The 17028-nt window shown below is 38.8% G+C and overlaps 1 protein-coding gene across 4 annotated transcripts in view; it reads left to right on the top strand.

Annotated features, from left to right (window-relative positions):
- Nucleotides 1-17028, top strand: part of kiaa0513 (KIAA0513 ortholog) — a 51454-nt gene that overhangs the window by 2069 nt on the left and 32357 nt on the right. For 2 of the 4 annotated variants that reach the window (XM_020704187.2, XM_011476383.3), the window contains exons 2-10: nucleotides 5338-5901; nucleotides 6936-7035; nucleotides 7155-7228; nucleotides 8621-8691; nucleotides 11146-11347; nucleotides 11442-11476; nucleotides 11599-11665; nucleotides 12493-12570; nucleotides 12804-12833. In XM_020704187.2, the coding sequence (XP_020559846.1) occupies nucleotides 5516-5901; nucleotides 6936-7035; nucleotides 7155-7228; nucleotides 8621-8691; nucleotides 11146-11347; nucleotides 11442-11476; nucleotides 11599-11665; nucleotides 12493-12570; nucleotides 12804-12833 (1043 nt within the window). In that variant the 5' untranslated portion in view covers nucleotides 5338-5515. The remainder of the gene's footprint in view (nucleotides 1-5337; nucleotides 5902-6935; nucleotides 7036-7154; nucleotides 7229-8620; nucleotides 8692-11145; nucleotides 11348-11441; nucleotides 11477-11598; nucleotides 11666-12492; nucleotides 12571-12803; nucleotides 12834-17028) is intronic. The other 2 variants (XM_020704188.2, XM_011476384.3) reach the window with 1 other exon arrangement.

Raw genomic sequence — 17028 nt, 5'->3', positions numbered from 1 at the left:
AAAAAAAAACTGCTCAATTTCTATGGAGTCCCAAACTGTTCATAATTAAATAAATAAATAAATAATTAAATAAATAAATAAATATGACATTGTGCAATCACAAAATCGAACAATAAATCTCTCATGAACATATAAAAAGATCATGGAATAGTGAAAAACCTGAAAATAGATTTTAAATTAGCCATTATATTATTCGATATATTTCATTTTGCTTTAAAACCCCGTTCATTATTTTAAAACAGCATTTTAAAATATTCACTTTTAATCACATTGATTATTATTATAATTCTATGGCTTTTTTTTAAGAAAACTCGGATTTCAAAATCAACATTTTACAAAGTATCTTTGTTTTTATTTCACATTGCTGTTTTTCAGAATGAATAATTTATTTCATGTTGAGCTTTTCCAGCAGAATGAGTCTGTCTTTCAATCAAACCAGACAAGGCGGAGACACTTTTGTGATTGGCTACTCCTTTACTCAGACATAAGCAGCAGCACCCGAACTACATCCATTGAAGTTGCAGCAGTCTTCTGCAGCATACAGATTGTTTGTCTCTATTTGATCTCTAATGTCAGCAAAGCCGTGCAGATTTCTCAGAAATATGTAATCTCTCTGATTGGCACACCCCAGAGCGGGTATCTAGGAATACGAGTCGATTTCCAGGGATCAGCCAATGTGCGTTTAGATCCCGCCCACTTTCAAGCTCAACAGGGTCTTCTTTCCCCGCTGATTCTGCCAAGCCCCTTCCCTTGGCTGTGGTTTTGCTAGATAGGAGGTAGGGACAGTGGGAATCTCGTTCATCCATTCATGCGCGTCACTAATTAGATGACGAGGCATTTGGCTACCTTAAGAGAGTCATAAAGAAATCCGTCACTTAGAAAAATACTCTTCCTCACTATAAAGCACAGTTGTGAAGGACTGAGCTTTTTGACAGCAGCTTTTAATATGCTTAAACAATATAACCATGTATTAACATAAAACATGCATAACTGAGGTCATTTGAAGACCACTCTCAATGCTGCTGGGAGGCCCGAAAACCTTCTCTCTCAAATTTCACTGAAGGATTCTGGGTCAGGGAAGCCCCAAGGTCGATTTAGATTCCCATTTCGACCTGCGGCTAAACTGCCTGGATGTGGACCAGTGGACCGGGAAGGGGAGGGGGGGCTCATGTACTGAGCTGGGGTTCCATAATGCAGCAAAGACATGCGGGGAAAAGCTGATTTGTGGCTTTGAATTTTCTGCAGTGTGGCTCTGAAGTGACAGAGACTGATTAGCTGTGAGCGGAGCACCATCAGACCCGCCTCTTCTGCTGTACTTTTGAGTGTGTTTAGTTATATTTTTGGTGGGTGGGGGCTACTCTGGGGTAATTTTGCATAACGGCTCTCATTTGTGTGCTGTTCAGTTTTACACGAACGAGGAGTGGGAAATATGCAGGAGGTGCAGCCAGAGGTGCAGAGCCTCCTCCTCAAATCGCACATGGTGTTTGAATCCTTCACCCTCGCTATTGGGGGGGGGGGGGGGGGGGGGGGGCTTGTAAAGGGTGTGGGTTGATAGAGAGGAGGAAGCCCACGTAAGCAAAAACAGTGCAGGCTTTTGCGGGCAAAGATGTGTGCAGGACCTGGGGGGGTGGAGGTGGAGGAGGAGGAGTGGCCGATGGCGCTTGTCAATCCTAATGGCGTCTTTGACCAATAGGGGTTCTTATTGCCGCCATTCATCATCAGCGAGGGAGCACTGCTGACTGGGGGGGCTGCTCCCGTCATGCATGATTGTCTGATAAAGGTGTGTGTGGGGGGGTGTCACAACTTCTGCATAATCTGTGGGATGATTGTATGGAATACCAGAAGTGCCGCAGAAAAAAGACAAACCGTTGAAAAGAATTCTACATAAAACCATATTTACATCTCTGAAAAAACTATCAGCTTTTGTCATTTTCTAATTATTTCATGGATTTTTCAAAAGGTTGATCCTTTGTTTTAGTCCTCCCTTCGCGGAGGTTGTTCCAGAAATAACCTGAGATAATTCAACCCGCAAAAGTATGATTACAGATGTTTTTAAGGCTGTAAAACCCCTAGCTCCACACTTTATACACATTTCTCAGACAGACAGGAACATTTTAATACTTTTCTATCTTGTTTAAGTTCAAACCTTTATAGAAAAATAGGTCGATGTTTAAAAACCCACTTAGATAAAAATGGTGTTTTTAATACATTCTTATTCTGATGAGGGAGAACATATAATACAAAAACTAAGTAAAAAATTGCATTTCTGAGTATTTCTTTACGCAAATTGTTGTGAATCAGGAGCAGACGGGAAAAAGCAGTTGGAAAAAGATCATATTAGTGACATAGAAAATACGCTGGACGGGCCACAAGCTCTGCTCTGCTCCAATCCGATGCATCCATACAAATGACTGAACCCATGTGCATCTTTGTTTTTCTCATCTGTTTTTCTTGTCTCACCATATTTAAAAGACCACTGGGAACATTTTTTAAATAAGGAACTAAGCTGAAGCTGACACAAGAGTGGGTCTTTTAAAGAATAAAAAACAAAGATCTGATTGCGATAAAAGATTTATGTGGGCAAACTGAACAAATTCTGTGTAGGAGGCACGGCACGGCGGAGATTGATGGAAAACAGTCTGCAGCCAATCAGGACAAGCATGCATTATTGCATTGAAAAGGGAACACTGTGTTTGCATTTTTTCTTTAATTCAGGTTTGCCTGTGCTTCATTTTTTGCCTTTTTTTGTGTTTAAATGCGTTTGAATGAAACCAAATTTCTCCTGTGTGTTTGTGGAATTTTTTAACATCTATGAAAAATAGCAGATAAATAAGCCTTTTTTGCACCATGAAGTAGTTTTTTTATTTTACTTTTTCAACATGTCAAAAATTTCATACATACTTTGCAACCTTTATGACATTCAGGGACAAAGATTCTGGAAAGTTCTGCTGTGTTTAAGCTGCTTTACTTACTCATCTGAAGAAGCTTTAGTTTTAGCTTACCATTTTGGAAATAGTGTATGATAGTATAGAATAGGCATTTTTTTAAACAATTTGCTGAAAATTATACTATGTTTATGTCTTATTATTGGGTAATTTGCATTTCCATTCTGTTTGTCTAAAAATAGAACCAAATATGAGAGCACAACAGGTTTTTTTTAATGTAAAATTTTTATGTTTTGTGTCTTACGAGGAAGTCTGAATCTGAATCTCTACGGTGCAGTGCTCTGAGCGGTGTGTGTGTGTTTTAATGACCGTGTTCCTGCTTTTCCATTTCTCTGATAAGATCTGCTTTCTTTTGTCTCATTGTCACGTAACTTTCAGTGTAATTTCAGACATCTGAATATTATTTTCTTCCTGCTTCGTACCCGGAATCAGGAAATGTTTGTTACCCGTAAATACCACACACATATTCTCTCTATCTTACTTTATTTTTGTAATTTTCAATTTTAAAAACAAATTGTCTTCGCATGAAAATGTCTTATGAGCTGACTTAATAAAATCTGCAGAGATATTCATGTCTGCGTTCCCCTTTTTGGCTGAACTGTGTGTTTTCCTGTCAGAAGTTTTGTCTCAGTCAGTAGAATTGGATCATAATGGAAGATGCTCATACCTAAATGTCTGTTGAATTATTATATAGTAATAACAATATATGGAGAACTAAAGGGTTAAAATGTTGGTCTGCTGTGAAGGAGCTGAAGAAGGTTGTTAGCGATCAACAGATGTTTCTCCTCTGAGAGCCTCACAGGGAGGTGAAAAGTCCAGAGTGGGAGTCAGCAACGGCCATCAGTTTGTTCCAGCCAAAGCTGTGTCAGATAAATAATTGTGAAGAGTGATTGAGTTCAGGAGACACTGTAGTTTAAAGGTAAACATAAGGGGAACCAGTCATAACCCAATAGGTTTCATTAGCCTGTGAGTCCAGTAGTTTGTCCTCCACAGTCTGCCGTAGTCTGTGGGGTCAAATAAGGATCAGTTTAAAGGGACAGAAAAATACGTGTCCTGGACCGTGTCCTGACATTAAAAAAGTAAAATATATCTCGTTCCCACAGATTATTATCTTGTTCCCACGAATTAATTTCTTGTTCGCACGAAATAATATTCAGTTCCCACGAAATACTATTTCGTTCCCTCGAAATAATTAAGTTGTGCGATCGAAATAGTATCTTGTTCCCACAAAATAATAGTCCGTTCCCACGCATTAATCAATTCGTGCAAACGAAGTAACTACTTACGTCATAAGTCAATCATAAACACGGATTGCTGCGTCACCTAGCGGACATAGCTCCTAGCTTTATAAATACGGATGTAAGCAATAGTTGGATTTACAGCAGATATCTTCACATTTCTGTCTGTGTGTGTCTCACATTGCATTGAAGACACGGAGGATGTTTAGAGATCAGATTTATTTATTTTAAAAAGCACAAAAGCATCATTTTTTTCATGCCTGGGTTCATTCACATCCTGGTACGCTCTCAGTCCATCCTGCTGCAAAAGCCACTTTCTGCCGTGTCTCTGTGACCCATATTCGTTCATTCGCCAAAAATGGCGGCCATCTTTACAAATGGCCCCCATTTGGGGATTTTTCTTGTAGCAAACATGCTATTCCGAAAGAGGCGATCCCAAGGTACAACCATGCCAAATTTGGTTCATGTACCACAAAATGTATGATTTTTGTCTGAAGTATCAACCTAACATCAACCTCTGCTAAACCTTCAACCTTCTCGATTTAAAGCAAAGCCAGAAACATTAAATGTTGCAGTTCCTCAACTGACCACAGGGAGCAGGTTTCGAATGAAAGCCGTTTCTCATGTTGGTGACATGACGTATGTCAAACTTGTATAAATGTTTCCTTTATTATCTACTCATGATAGTTCTGGGTTTGTGGTGGGGGTGTAAAGTTTGTGCATCATTAGGGGCGTGTTTTTGATTGGCAGGTGGGTGGAGCCATGACAGGACTCAACAAAGCTCGTTACTTGTCTGATCCTTCTTGGGTTGGGCAGAGTTAAGTTCGGTCATTATGGCTTAATTTTCCGTTCTGGAGCCTTTAGGCGCCACCATAGATCATCCATCCAGGGTTGAGACGTCTTTAGTGTTTTAGATGAGCATCACCAGCTGTGACCGTACAGATGTTTGTGGTTCATTTTTTATTGCTTTAATGCTATTTGGCATTTATTATGGTGTTTCAGATTCAATCATGTCTTTTGTACTCAAAGGACCACCTCGTAACTTTTTTAATAACAATGTTGGAGGGTCTCATAAATAAAGTTGAACCAAAGTCATAAGCCTTCTGTTCACTTTATGTTTCCTGAAAGTGATTTTATTTTGTATTTGTTCACAGATTCGTCCAGTTAAATCGAGGTCAACGCTCGCAAACAGGAAAATGTTGTGCAAGATCAGAACCATGTAGGAGTGGCTGCTTCAGTCCAGATGCTCCCTGACACCTCTCCCCAAAATCCTCCTGTTCCTGCTGAGCTTTAGCTGACTTTAGACCGCTGCATCAGAGGGGCTCATCTGACATGGAGGCTGTTGCAGTGGACAACCTGATAGACTTTGAGCCGCCCTCAAAGGTCATGTCCCTGAGCGTGGAAACAGGCCAGCACCAAGGCCACACTGACGTCTTCTCCCCTGAACCCTCTTCCGTCGGAGTCCATCAGCAGCCGTTGCTGCCTGAACCCATGGCCCCAACCCAGTCCTGCTCCCCCCACCCCCCAGTGGACGAAGACAATGGTAGCGATGCCACAGAGTCGGCAGACAGTGAGAACGACATGGACCCGCCCTCTCATGAGTGGGACCTCAGGAGGTCTTCGTCCTCTTCCGCCCACAGCGGCGAGGACGCGGCCGCTGAGACAGTGGAGATGAGACAGTTCATGAAGGTTTATGTGGGAAAGATTTTTAACGGAAAGTAAGGACCAACGCATTTTTAAAACGTCTTTTAATCAGGCACCTTCTGCTTCCATGTCATTCAGACCAAACTCAGAAACTATGTTGTGTGGATACAAAGGGTTTCAATCAAAAAAGTACTCCTAAAGTAATCCTAGCTCACAGTTTTTACAGCAAAAATACAAACTTTTTGTTCACTTCCATGTCTAAGCAACCAGAAGGTCCACTGAGGATCTCATTGTCTTGTTAATCCTTATAAAGCTCCACTCCAGGCTCTCATATTGTCTTAGGTTTTCCCTTTCTGAAGATTTTTTTTTTTTTTATCAGCAGGTATTGTACTCAGTTTCACATCTTTTCATTTTAGAGCCAACTGAATGGAAAGCAGACTTTGGGGAAATGAATGAGGGAATGATTAAAGGACTGTGTGTTAACTCCCCGTTTTGAGCTCTCTGTCTCATCCCCATCAACATTCTTTCCTTCTGATAATTTATTGTATTCAGAAACTGAAATAGAAATGTAAAAATGTGAGTCATTGGGGTCATTCATTTTGTAGAAAACTTTAAAATCTTTCATCGGTTGTGTAACTTAAAAGGCCTGTGGTCCTGTTTTGATCTTTAAATGAAAGAGCAGAAATGAAAAAAAAAAAAACTAAAAGTATCAGAGCACCCCTGGTTTATATTTAGCTTTGCAGGTTCTGTAGTTTCATTCAAGCTTTTTCCTCCATTATCTGTTTAACACCAGCACCCTGTTTTGCCATGCCAAAAACTGTCCAGTTAAGTGAATAAGTAATTATAGGGCAATAAATTCTCCCGCAGATGGCTTTATTGAAATGATTTAGCCTAAATATTATTATAAAATCTTCAGTGTACCGATTAAGAATGATTATAAAGATTACTTTTGCTATGATTTACAAATTTCCTGCATCTTTGCATGGTGACTAATAGTTGCATTGACTTAGTGTGCAAAAAAATGTTCTTTTGGAGATAAACCGAATCTTTAACAGATCTTTTTACTCCGACAGCTCCAGCTGAGTTTTTCTGGCCTTTTTTTCCACAGTGAGGACTTTGACCAGGAGGAAAAAGCTCGTTTTGGAGAGCTGTGCAGTGGAGAGAATGGAAAAGGCAGGGAGTGGTTTGCAAAGTATGTCACCGCCCAGGTAAGTATGGCGGGGCCACCTGTGATCTTGGCAATGACAAATGACCACAATTCCTCATCCAGGAACTGTGCACACAGACAGTAGACACAAAAAGGTAAGCTTTTTTTGTCTGTTTGCAGCGCTGCCACTCCAAATGCGTGAGTGAAGGCACCTTCTATAGGCTGGTGCAGTCATTTGCTGTCGTTCTATTTGAGTGAGTATTTTCATCTTTTATCGTCATTCTATTGATTTTACTGAAAAGGAGACAGATTGGATTTTTTCAGTTATCTTAAAGGGAAATCACCCAAGTTTTTTTATTTATAATTTTCATACAAAATAACTCAATAAAGTTTAGTCTTTTCATCACTTAAATATTGAAATATGTTGTATTTGAGACTCAGCTGGCCTGTAACATTTAGTTGAGTATCATCAGCATAACAACCGAACTGTATGCTGCTCTGGCTAATAATGTTAGAACCAATCGCGAACGGGCCAAGCACAGAGCCTTCTGGTACACCATGACCAACAACTATGTGAGGATGATTCACCATGAATATATATAAAGAAAAAAAACTGAGATTTTCATAAAATACATTTAAGCTAGCTAAATGCAGTTCTTGGGGGGGAAAAAACCAATGACATGTAGTCTTTGTGATCAAATATTACGATCCATGTTGTCATATTCAGCATTGAATACAAACACAAGTCCATTCTCTACAGTAGTTCACTAGGAGATCACTGGTAACTTTCATCAGTGCTGTTTTAGTCTTATAATGAGCTTGAAATCCTGACATTATTTTTCTTGTTTTACCATACACACAGCTGATTTATAGCAGATTTCTGCAGAACTTTACACATTCAGATGGGATTAGATGTAGGTATTAGCTAAAACCCCTAGATCAACAAAGGGTTGATCTAAAAGTTGTCTCATACTAAACTAACCAACAACAAGGTGTGGATGAAATGTGTTCTTCTGAACAGCATCGATGGTCACTTTTTTAAACACCACACTGTCAATATTTTGCACTTTTAAAGTTGGTCTGTTGGATGTGGAAGAAAGTGTCCACAGGTACATGCGACATTGTTTTTTTTGGAGTGAATGAGGAAGACAGGAAGACAAGTGTCGTAATCACAAGTATCTGACAACCGTGATATCACAAAACTACTTTAAGGAAAAAGGCCAATCCGAGCAGGTTAGATTCCCATGGTTACCATGGAGATGACTTAAACTCCAGGGGTGAATCCCAATTCTGATTATCTGGGCCTTTACTATTGCATTTGAAGAATATCCCAGTTAACCTTCAGATAAAAGAGTAGGTGTGTCATCAAACTTCAAAAGCGGAATGCCACCCTTTCATTATTCTATCCTGTTTGACTTATGAAAAAAAAATAATATCAGTGTCTTCTTTTCCTCATCTGGAAGTTACATCCAGGCATCCCAGTGAGAGAAAATGATGAGCACTTCCTGAAGTCAGAACTGGTTCTTGCCTCTTAGTCCTCCTAACCTTAATTTATCCTTTAGGAGCCCTACCTTCAATTGTTTGGACTTCACTAAATTCATTCAGTCTCAGGATTGCAGTTATTCCAGGATCATCTCTCTTCACAGATGTTTTCAGTTGGACGACTACAGCCCTGCCAAAAATCTCATGACCATGTGCTTCACGTATTACTACATCGGTAAGGTTTGGGGTATTCTCTCTTATTTTTGTTGGAGACTTTTGTTGGGGAATACGAATTATTCCCCTACCTCTACGGCTTCTCCCTACCCCGACATTTAGCCCTCCAAATTGACCGTTATGGAAAAATAGTGTCTTCGAATTCAGATGTTTCTCCCACTCAAAGACGTCCTCAATAATCACCGGTCAGCTACGTTGGTGCGAAGCTGCTAGAGCTAGAAAATTACATAAAAACATGGGTTTCATAACTCTTGTCTAAAAAGGTCATGTTAAACAAAAAGTCATTACTTACATTTAAATGTAAACTTCTGTGCTTCAGACCACAGCGCGACCCGGAACACCCTCATGGCAGAAGGCTCACCATCCCTCCGCCATGAGCGTTAGCACTTAAAAAAAACAATCTCGTACAACTCTACCCCTCCACATACCCCTGCAATTGGAGGGGTAGGGAGAAGCCACAGGAAAGGAATTTGGATTAGAGTCTAGATGGATCTTGATTATCACTGTCCCTGATATAACAAAAATTCTCTGGTGCATTGTTCAGTCATTCAAACCAAACATATTACAACTAAAAAAGAATAATAGAATTATTAGAACGCCAATTTAAATCCCTAACCACATCTCATGGCTTTACCGTTTATTTTAAACATTTAGATTTAGTGCCTCTTACATGATTTTCTTCTCAACATTTAGATAAGATACCCCTATCTTTATTTTGAGTGGTCAAAAACTGGTATTATGGCTTTATATAAGTCTTCATTTTTTTTGGTTTGATCATTTTCTACAGCTGTCAATTTTTTTATTGAGGAACCTGCACAAAAAAAGGCCTAAAATGTGGAACTTTTTTTCAAAACGTATTTAAAGGATATAGTTTCATAGACCAACTATAAAGAGGAGAAACATGATTTTAAATTCTTTTAAATGTCTGTATGTTTTAGAATTCTTTTTGAGCAGTGACTGTTTATTTTGATGACCTAGTTACAACATGAGGAGGTGGGAGTTTCTTTCTGGTGTACTTGTCAAGGCTTCAGTGACACTGTGTTCTTTGGGATTTCCTGTTCAGTTTATTTAGCCTCATTTAGTCTGTGAACCGTGTTTGTCCTACATGTTCTCTTTCATTTCTGAAGGGTTTGGTATTCTGTGGTTTTACTGCACTCTGTCTTTTAGGTCTTTATCACTTCCTCAGTGGGTTTCAATAGAAATCTAAAGGTACCAGTGATCAGCTAAAGGTGATTACTAGTAGGAAACACTAAGAATTACAGTAAAACAATGCAGCAAAATGAAAAAAACAATTTAAATATATGTTTGAAATACTAGATGAAAATGTAAAATGTAGCCCTAAAGAACAGAAGTTCAACAATTCTTAATCATTCTTACAGCTTAATTAAAGATTCCACAGCTAAGAAAATCTGATAGGAAGCAAAAAATGCTAATTATGTTTTTATCATTTTGTAGAAAAATTAACAGACTCATAATGGCACGTCATTTTATTTATATTTTGAGGGTTTGGGGCTTTATTAGTATGTGTTTACAAGCAATGTCAAAAATCTGTCCCATATGAAAAAAATAATTGTATTTCTTAAATTGGGGAGGATAATTTCTGAAATAAAGGAGGATTGAGGATAGTTAAACTAATGTCCTTTAGCTCAAATGAGTTACTGTGTTCAGCAAAAGTGATGCAAACGCTGGGAACTAACGAAAATGGGAAAAAAACAAAGATTTGCTTGATTTTGTTTTGAGTTTAAAATGACTCATAGAGACTCTACAACAATTTACCTGAACAACAGTAAGACATCTGCTACCACTTGGGCTCGTTTTTCAGACGCTTTTATGTTTTGTTGGACTTTACATGATCTTGGAAAAATCAGTTTGAGCTAAACGGAAAAGATAAGAGGACTGGTACTGCGTGAAATCGCTCATCTGTGCTGACTAGAGCAGAGTTAACACTTCAAGTTGGCCCTGTGGTTTTTTTTGTCTCGCATCAACACCACAGATGAAGCTCCGTTGTGCTTTGCAAGCAGGAAACGTGGGGTTATTTTTGCATCGCTGTTATTCTCTGCTTTGCATCAGCATCAGTCTGCAGACTGATCTGCTAATGTGTTTCTCCCCTAGGAGCTTCACTCACATCTGACTGTACCTAAAAACCCCATCTTAAGAAAACTGGCTGCATTGTTGTTACTCCTGGAACCGACAGTCCAAATCACTGTTTTCATTTCCAGCTCACTGAGCCAAATATTACAGTCATTTGATACTGGATTGCATTTTAATACTCTGTTGTGTGTCACTGCAAAGTGAACCAGGCTTGTAAATAGAAAGAGGGCTTCTTAGTATCCACATATTTTTGATTTTCTCCTCATTCTCAAAAACAAAACCCTAAATCCTCAGAAACTGTGAATTGATTCATTGATTTTTACTTAAATGTTTCGTGATACATCATTTGAACTGTGGTCTGTAGGGAAGTCTCAGCCGTCTCCGTCAGAGCTGCTTGGTGGTCCTCTTGGTGGTCGGGATTCGTACCTCAACAAGGCAAATGTGTGGCTGTCTGGAAAGAAAGACGCAGCAGAGCGCCTCCTCAAAAACACACCCAAAACTGACGTCAAAGGCTTCTTTGGAGGCCTGGAGAGCAAGCTGAGAAGCTCCATGGCTCCAAAGTCCGAGTGGGTTAACACTAAATGCTCTTTGTCAATGCTTTAAGTTTTACTCACTTTATCAATCTAACAGTTTCTTTTTTGCTCATTTTTTTTGTGGCAGGGAAGGCTCATTTGAGATGAAGGCCCAATCAACAGGTACTGTTTGCGTCAGAAATGTCTTTTCTCGATTTTATGCTTCGATTTCTTTGTATTTGATGGTTCTTAAAAGAAATAGCTACATTGCAGGTGTAACAGTTTATTTTTCTCCTCATTCTCAGAGGCTCCAGAGGAAAAGAAAGAAGAAAAGGTGTATCTGTATACTCACCTACGGCAACAACCCATCTGGTAAATATGGACTCCTGAATTTTGAAAATGAAGATCTTAAGGCTTCTTAACTTTTAGTTTAATGAACAAAGAAACAAGTTCTAATGGCTGAACCATGCTGCTTGAAGCAAACAATAATGCATAAACAGTGAAAAGCTTCAACAAATTAAAGGGTGAAGAAATGGTTGAAAAATGCCAAAAAATAAAATTGCTAATAAGGAAAAAAATGCTGAAACAGAATCCTTGCAGAACCAAATACTTAAATGTTAATGCAAATGCAGCTCTGTGCATTTGGCAAAGTTTGTTATTATGACTAATGATAAAAAATAAATTAACTGAAGATGAGAAATCAGCAAACTGAAAACTACAACCATTCTGCACAATGCAAACATAATATTAATATAACCAATAGTAACAAATTTAAAAAAATATTTGTAAAATCTCTTTATTAAGCAGACTTTTCTGAATTTTGTTCTATTTCAATCTTTGGGACTGATGCATGTGTGGAGAGCACAGGCGGTGGATGCTAATTTGAACTAGAAAGCATAAAATAATGGTTAAAATAAAGATAATTCCTGATTTACTCTCACCGCTGAGATCTGCTTTCTCAGTTAGTCTGTGTATCTGACAGCAGATCATCTTTATATAACTGCGGTTAGACGGCAGTTTCATCCAGATTCATGCAACCTTTCTGGGTCATGATCTCCACGTTCTGAATCACAGGTTGAGTTGCAGCGTGACTCATATACACAGAAATCATGTTCCACCTGACGAAATCCCAGGTTTTGCATGACTGTTTTGATTTTCTTGTAGTAAAATCTGCTAAATTGAGACTCGTCTGTTGACAGGCACACGCTGCGGTTCTGGAACGCTGCGTTCTTTGACGCCGTGCACTGCGAGAGGACGAAGAGGTCTCCGACCACAAGGTCAGTCTGACCAAAACGAGGATCCAGACTTTTACAGTTCGTCAAAGGGGGTGTTTCGCCTGTAGATATGTTTGTGAGGGGCGAGTGCTGCTGTGCCTGCGTAATTCTGACTCACTGTGAGTTATAAATAAAGGTTTGACAGTGTCTCCTCTCCCCTTCCTTCTCTGTAAGCTCCTGCTGTCCTTTTTTTCTGCACTTTAACTCTTGTCTCTTTGTGCCTTGCTGCCGGGCAGTGGAGCTCAGGATGAAGAGAAAGATAAGAGGTCTGTCCCTCCTCAAGTCCATCGCCATTCATAAAAAAAAAAGGTCAATAGGACAAATGTGAAAAGAAGACGGTCACAAGGTCCTGCGTCCCAATCACTGACCGGATGGAAAAAATAAGGACATATGAAAGTAACACAGGATTGGAAACAGAGTAGAAACCACTGAAATGAGATTAGAATGCAGGTATTTAAAAAGTCTTAGTGAGAAATTATTTTAAAAAACGGTTTCATTTTGAATTTGACAGCATCCCAAAAGTATTTGATTGGGCTTCAGGAACCAGCAGCCAGACTCCAGTCTTTCACAAAAATTAGTGGAGTGTCTTTCTTAAAGGTGCCTCTGCAGAAGGAGCCCATGGCAGTTTAATGCTTTGCCTGAGGAGCAACACACACTTTCAGCCCCCACAGTTTAGTACACTCATACACTCCTATTTAAAGGGCCTATATCATGCAAAATCAACTTTTTGAGCTTTTAAGTGCATTAAATTGTTAATTCCACACAAAGCGTTATTTTGATCCATTTACGCAATTCTAATTATCCCTCTAAAAACCTGTGCTCTGAGCACCAGCCCCTCCCAATCCCAAAAAATCGAATGTCTCCTCACATTGTGATGTCACACAGTGGGGAACAGCCCCTTCCAGGAAGAGTCTGCGCTGCCAGCTCCGCCCCCAGGCTAACACACACACCCACTTTCTCTGTGGAGCTAGCAGTGATCAACTTAACGCTTTTGTCAAGCTCCACAGTCTGCACATCCATCTTTGCAAAAGTTCGGATGTTATTTGATTTTTGTGGGCAAAACGCAGACGTGCTGCAGAGGCCGGCTCTAAGGTGACGTCATGAAATGGGCGGTGCCTCAGAGATCAAGTTGTCTTGCATCCTGGTAAGAAAAGGAACTTGCGAAAACAACTCATATTTCATAAAAAATGTGTTCTTGTGTCTCAAAGGTAATATATTATCATCGATATGGATACAGTTTATTCTGAAAGGCTTGAGAAAAGCATGGTATAGACCCTTTAAGGTTCCACTCGCTGAAAATCAACATGAATCTACCACTCTCGGATTTTTCCATTTGGACCCAATTCAAACCTTAATTTGTATAATTCTAGTTTTTATCATTATTTTATCTTTGTGATTTTAATTTTATATTTAACAGGTGTTGGGTTTTTATTAACTTTTTTAAAGACCCACTCTGATGAAAGTCATGTTTTTGGTGTTTTTAACATTTTTCTTATGATGGAGGATATAAACAAACGTAAAAAAAGGAATTTTTGAGTATTTAATTCCTCAAATCTTTGTGAATCGGGAGCAGATGAAAAAATGCATTGCATTAAGATAGTATTTGTGACGTGGAAAATACAATGGGTAGGTCGCAAGCTTTCTGCTTAACAACGGGGAGGGGAATGGGGGCGGGGTTGCTCTGCGCCAACAGTCTTACCCACAACGCAGAGGCACCTTTTTAATGAACTCCTTACGCTCTGCAGAAACTATGTCCTAGAAAATAACACAGATTTTTTTTATTTTGACTCAAAGCGGCATAATTATAATTAAAAGACCCCTGGAAACGCTTTGAAAAGAAATCTAAAGAGGATCAGAGTGGGACTTTAAGGTTATAATAAAAACAGAAAGTTTTTGTTTTTCTTTCAGTTTTAACGTGCCTTACAATGCAATGGGTGCCGCTGCATGGCCCTCCCACATCGCACAGCACAGACCATAAATGACAGCCACAGAGTTGCAGTGCATCAGTCCATTCAAAATGACCTGGTTTTGTTTTGTTTTTTCACTTTAAATACCTACACTTCATCTCTGCACAATGCAGAACCTTTTCATTCAATTACAGAAATAAGCTTTTTTTTTTCCATCTGTTGCCTGAAGGGCTACCCGTTCACATCCAAACCGCCTGTGTCCCCTCCGACATGGATCCAGAGGTCAAAGGCTGCCAGATGTTCCTCCAGCTGTGCTTGCTGTCTGTGTCCCAGCATGCTTTTTTTTTTCAAACACACATTCAGAAATCTCTAAAACATGTATTCTGCATCCTTCTTTTTTTCATTTAGAGTTGATTTTGTTTAAAAAAAACAAAAACTTTGACATAAAGTTAAACTCCTTCTGTGAGGAGGATTTGAACTTTCCAGTCCACCAGAAGTTGATGTCATTTGTTTTAATGACGTGCTGCAGCGTTACACAACTGCAAGCACTTGAAATCTCTGTTTACGCTGCAGATCTGTAGATGTCTTAAAGACTTCAGTCTTTATAAATGTTGTTGCAACAACTCTGAAAGAGTTTGTGAACGCCCGTCTAAAGCCTCCAACTCTAAATCTCTCCAAGATTAGGAAGACGAGATACAACAGGGGTTCTGCTTGAGTTTTTCTTGCTTCTTTTGTGTCCGTTTAACCTCATCACAGCCCCTTTTGTTAGAAGAATGTTGACTCTGGAGCTGCATCGCTCACTGAACCCTGGAGTTTAAATTCATTCATTTTGGGATCTTTCTGATTTAATTGGGTTTGATTCTCTAAAGTGAAATTTAGCGAGCCAGGCGGACACACGCGGATGTTTCTCGGCATGCGCTCTTTGTCCCGTTGTGTTATGTGAATTATGAACCTACCTGTAGCCTCCTGAGTGTGCACAGCCAGTCTCTGCATGTCCTATAATTCTACCTCTATCTGCATGTTTCCAACAACCTTTTTTCATTGCTCCATCGCCCACAGACTCTTAAATCCGGTGGAGTCGTTTCCTTGAATTCTACTTCTTTTGCAAAATAGCTGAAGATGGTTTTTGTCACATGTTTCACCAATAAAACTTTACTTTAACAAACTTAGTGCTGATAAACTGAGTCAGTCTCATCACCTGCAGCATCCGTCTCTTATATAAATACTTAACCACAACCTACACAGTCACCTATTAATGCAGGATTGATCTGTGACAAATCAGGTTTAAGGTGACACTGTGTGTAATAATGTTGTCAAACTAAATGAAACTTCTGAATGTTATCCGTCCGGGCCCAAAATTACTAACTTTTTGCCTTTGGCTGATAAATAAGTGCACAAATTTTTCAGTTTCCTGCTTAAAAAAATTAAATTTTCTTCAGCAAGCACAATTTATGATGACTAGCCAAAACAAAACTAATATGGGAAGTTTAATAAAGGAGGGTTTAGGTTTATAACCTCACATTGTGTTGAAAGGACAAACTTTACTTAATTTTTTAATTATAAAACCATCTGATTGTCTTGGGTTTCCAAGAACTTTTGAAAGTGCATCTTCATTTAAAGGTACGGCCAAGTTGGCAAACGTAGAAAGTTCATTGTGACGCCCGATGATGGCGCACTTCTCTGTTTTTAGAGCAGAAAATTACATTATACAAAATTACAAATTACACTTTTTCTTTTCTTTTTTTTCTTGAACGTAAATGTTTTTGACTAAGTCAACCCATGGACCATTGTCCATTGGTTGCCATGGCAACATAATGTCCACAGTTTTTAAAGTAATTCAGACTATATTAAGAAACATGTCAGTTATTTTGAATAAATAAGTCAAAGGTTTAATTTTTTTTTTCAATGGTTTTGTCTGTTTTCTTTTCAAAGCTTTCACCTCTTATAGTAGTGACTTAACAGATTGAGAATTTGCCCTAAATCATAATTAAAAATGCAACCAGGTTAAATTATATGTGAATGAAAATGAAGTAACAGACAGAAGAATGTTAGACATGGAAGAAATAAACCTGAATGAACTCACTCATCCACGGTTCAGTGTTGAGAAAGAAAGTTGTAAAAACAGAGAGACAACTATCTTTTTGTATCAACTCTAACCAGAGGATTGATTGAAATCAAGACCTAAACAGTTTTAGATCCATGTTTCAAAGAATGAAATTGTTACATTATAAGGGCGAATGAAATTAATTAAATTAACTTTATCTGGAAAAAACAGTAAAGTGAACTTTTTTATCATTTTTAAACTTTAAAGAAAAATCTGTTGGTTTAAATGCTTTGATTAAATTGTGTTTTTAACATGTTCTTGTGGCGTTTTTATGAATATGTTCAGAGAATTAAGCTCACATTTTCATTTTTTTATTCAAATTGTTGTGAATCAGGGCCTGTTGCTCCATGCCAACGGTCCCGCCTATAACTCAGAGGTGAATTTTTAATGAACTCCCGTCGCTCTGAAGAAACTATGTCCTAAAAAACCACACAGATTTTCTGATTGTGG

Source organism: Oryzias latipes, chromosome 6, assembly GCF_002234675.1.
Source record: "Oryzias latipes chromosome 6, ASM223467v1".
Lineage (NCBI taxonomy): Eukaryota > Metazoa > Chordata > Actinopteri > Beloniformes > Adrianichthyidae > Oryzias > Oryzias latipes.
Note: the sequence above shows the minus strand (reverse complement) of the source record. Positions and strands in the feature narration are given on the sequence as shown.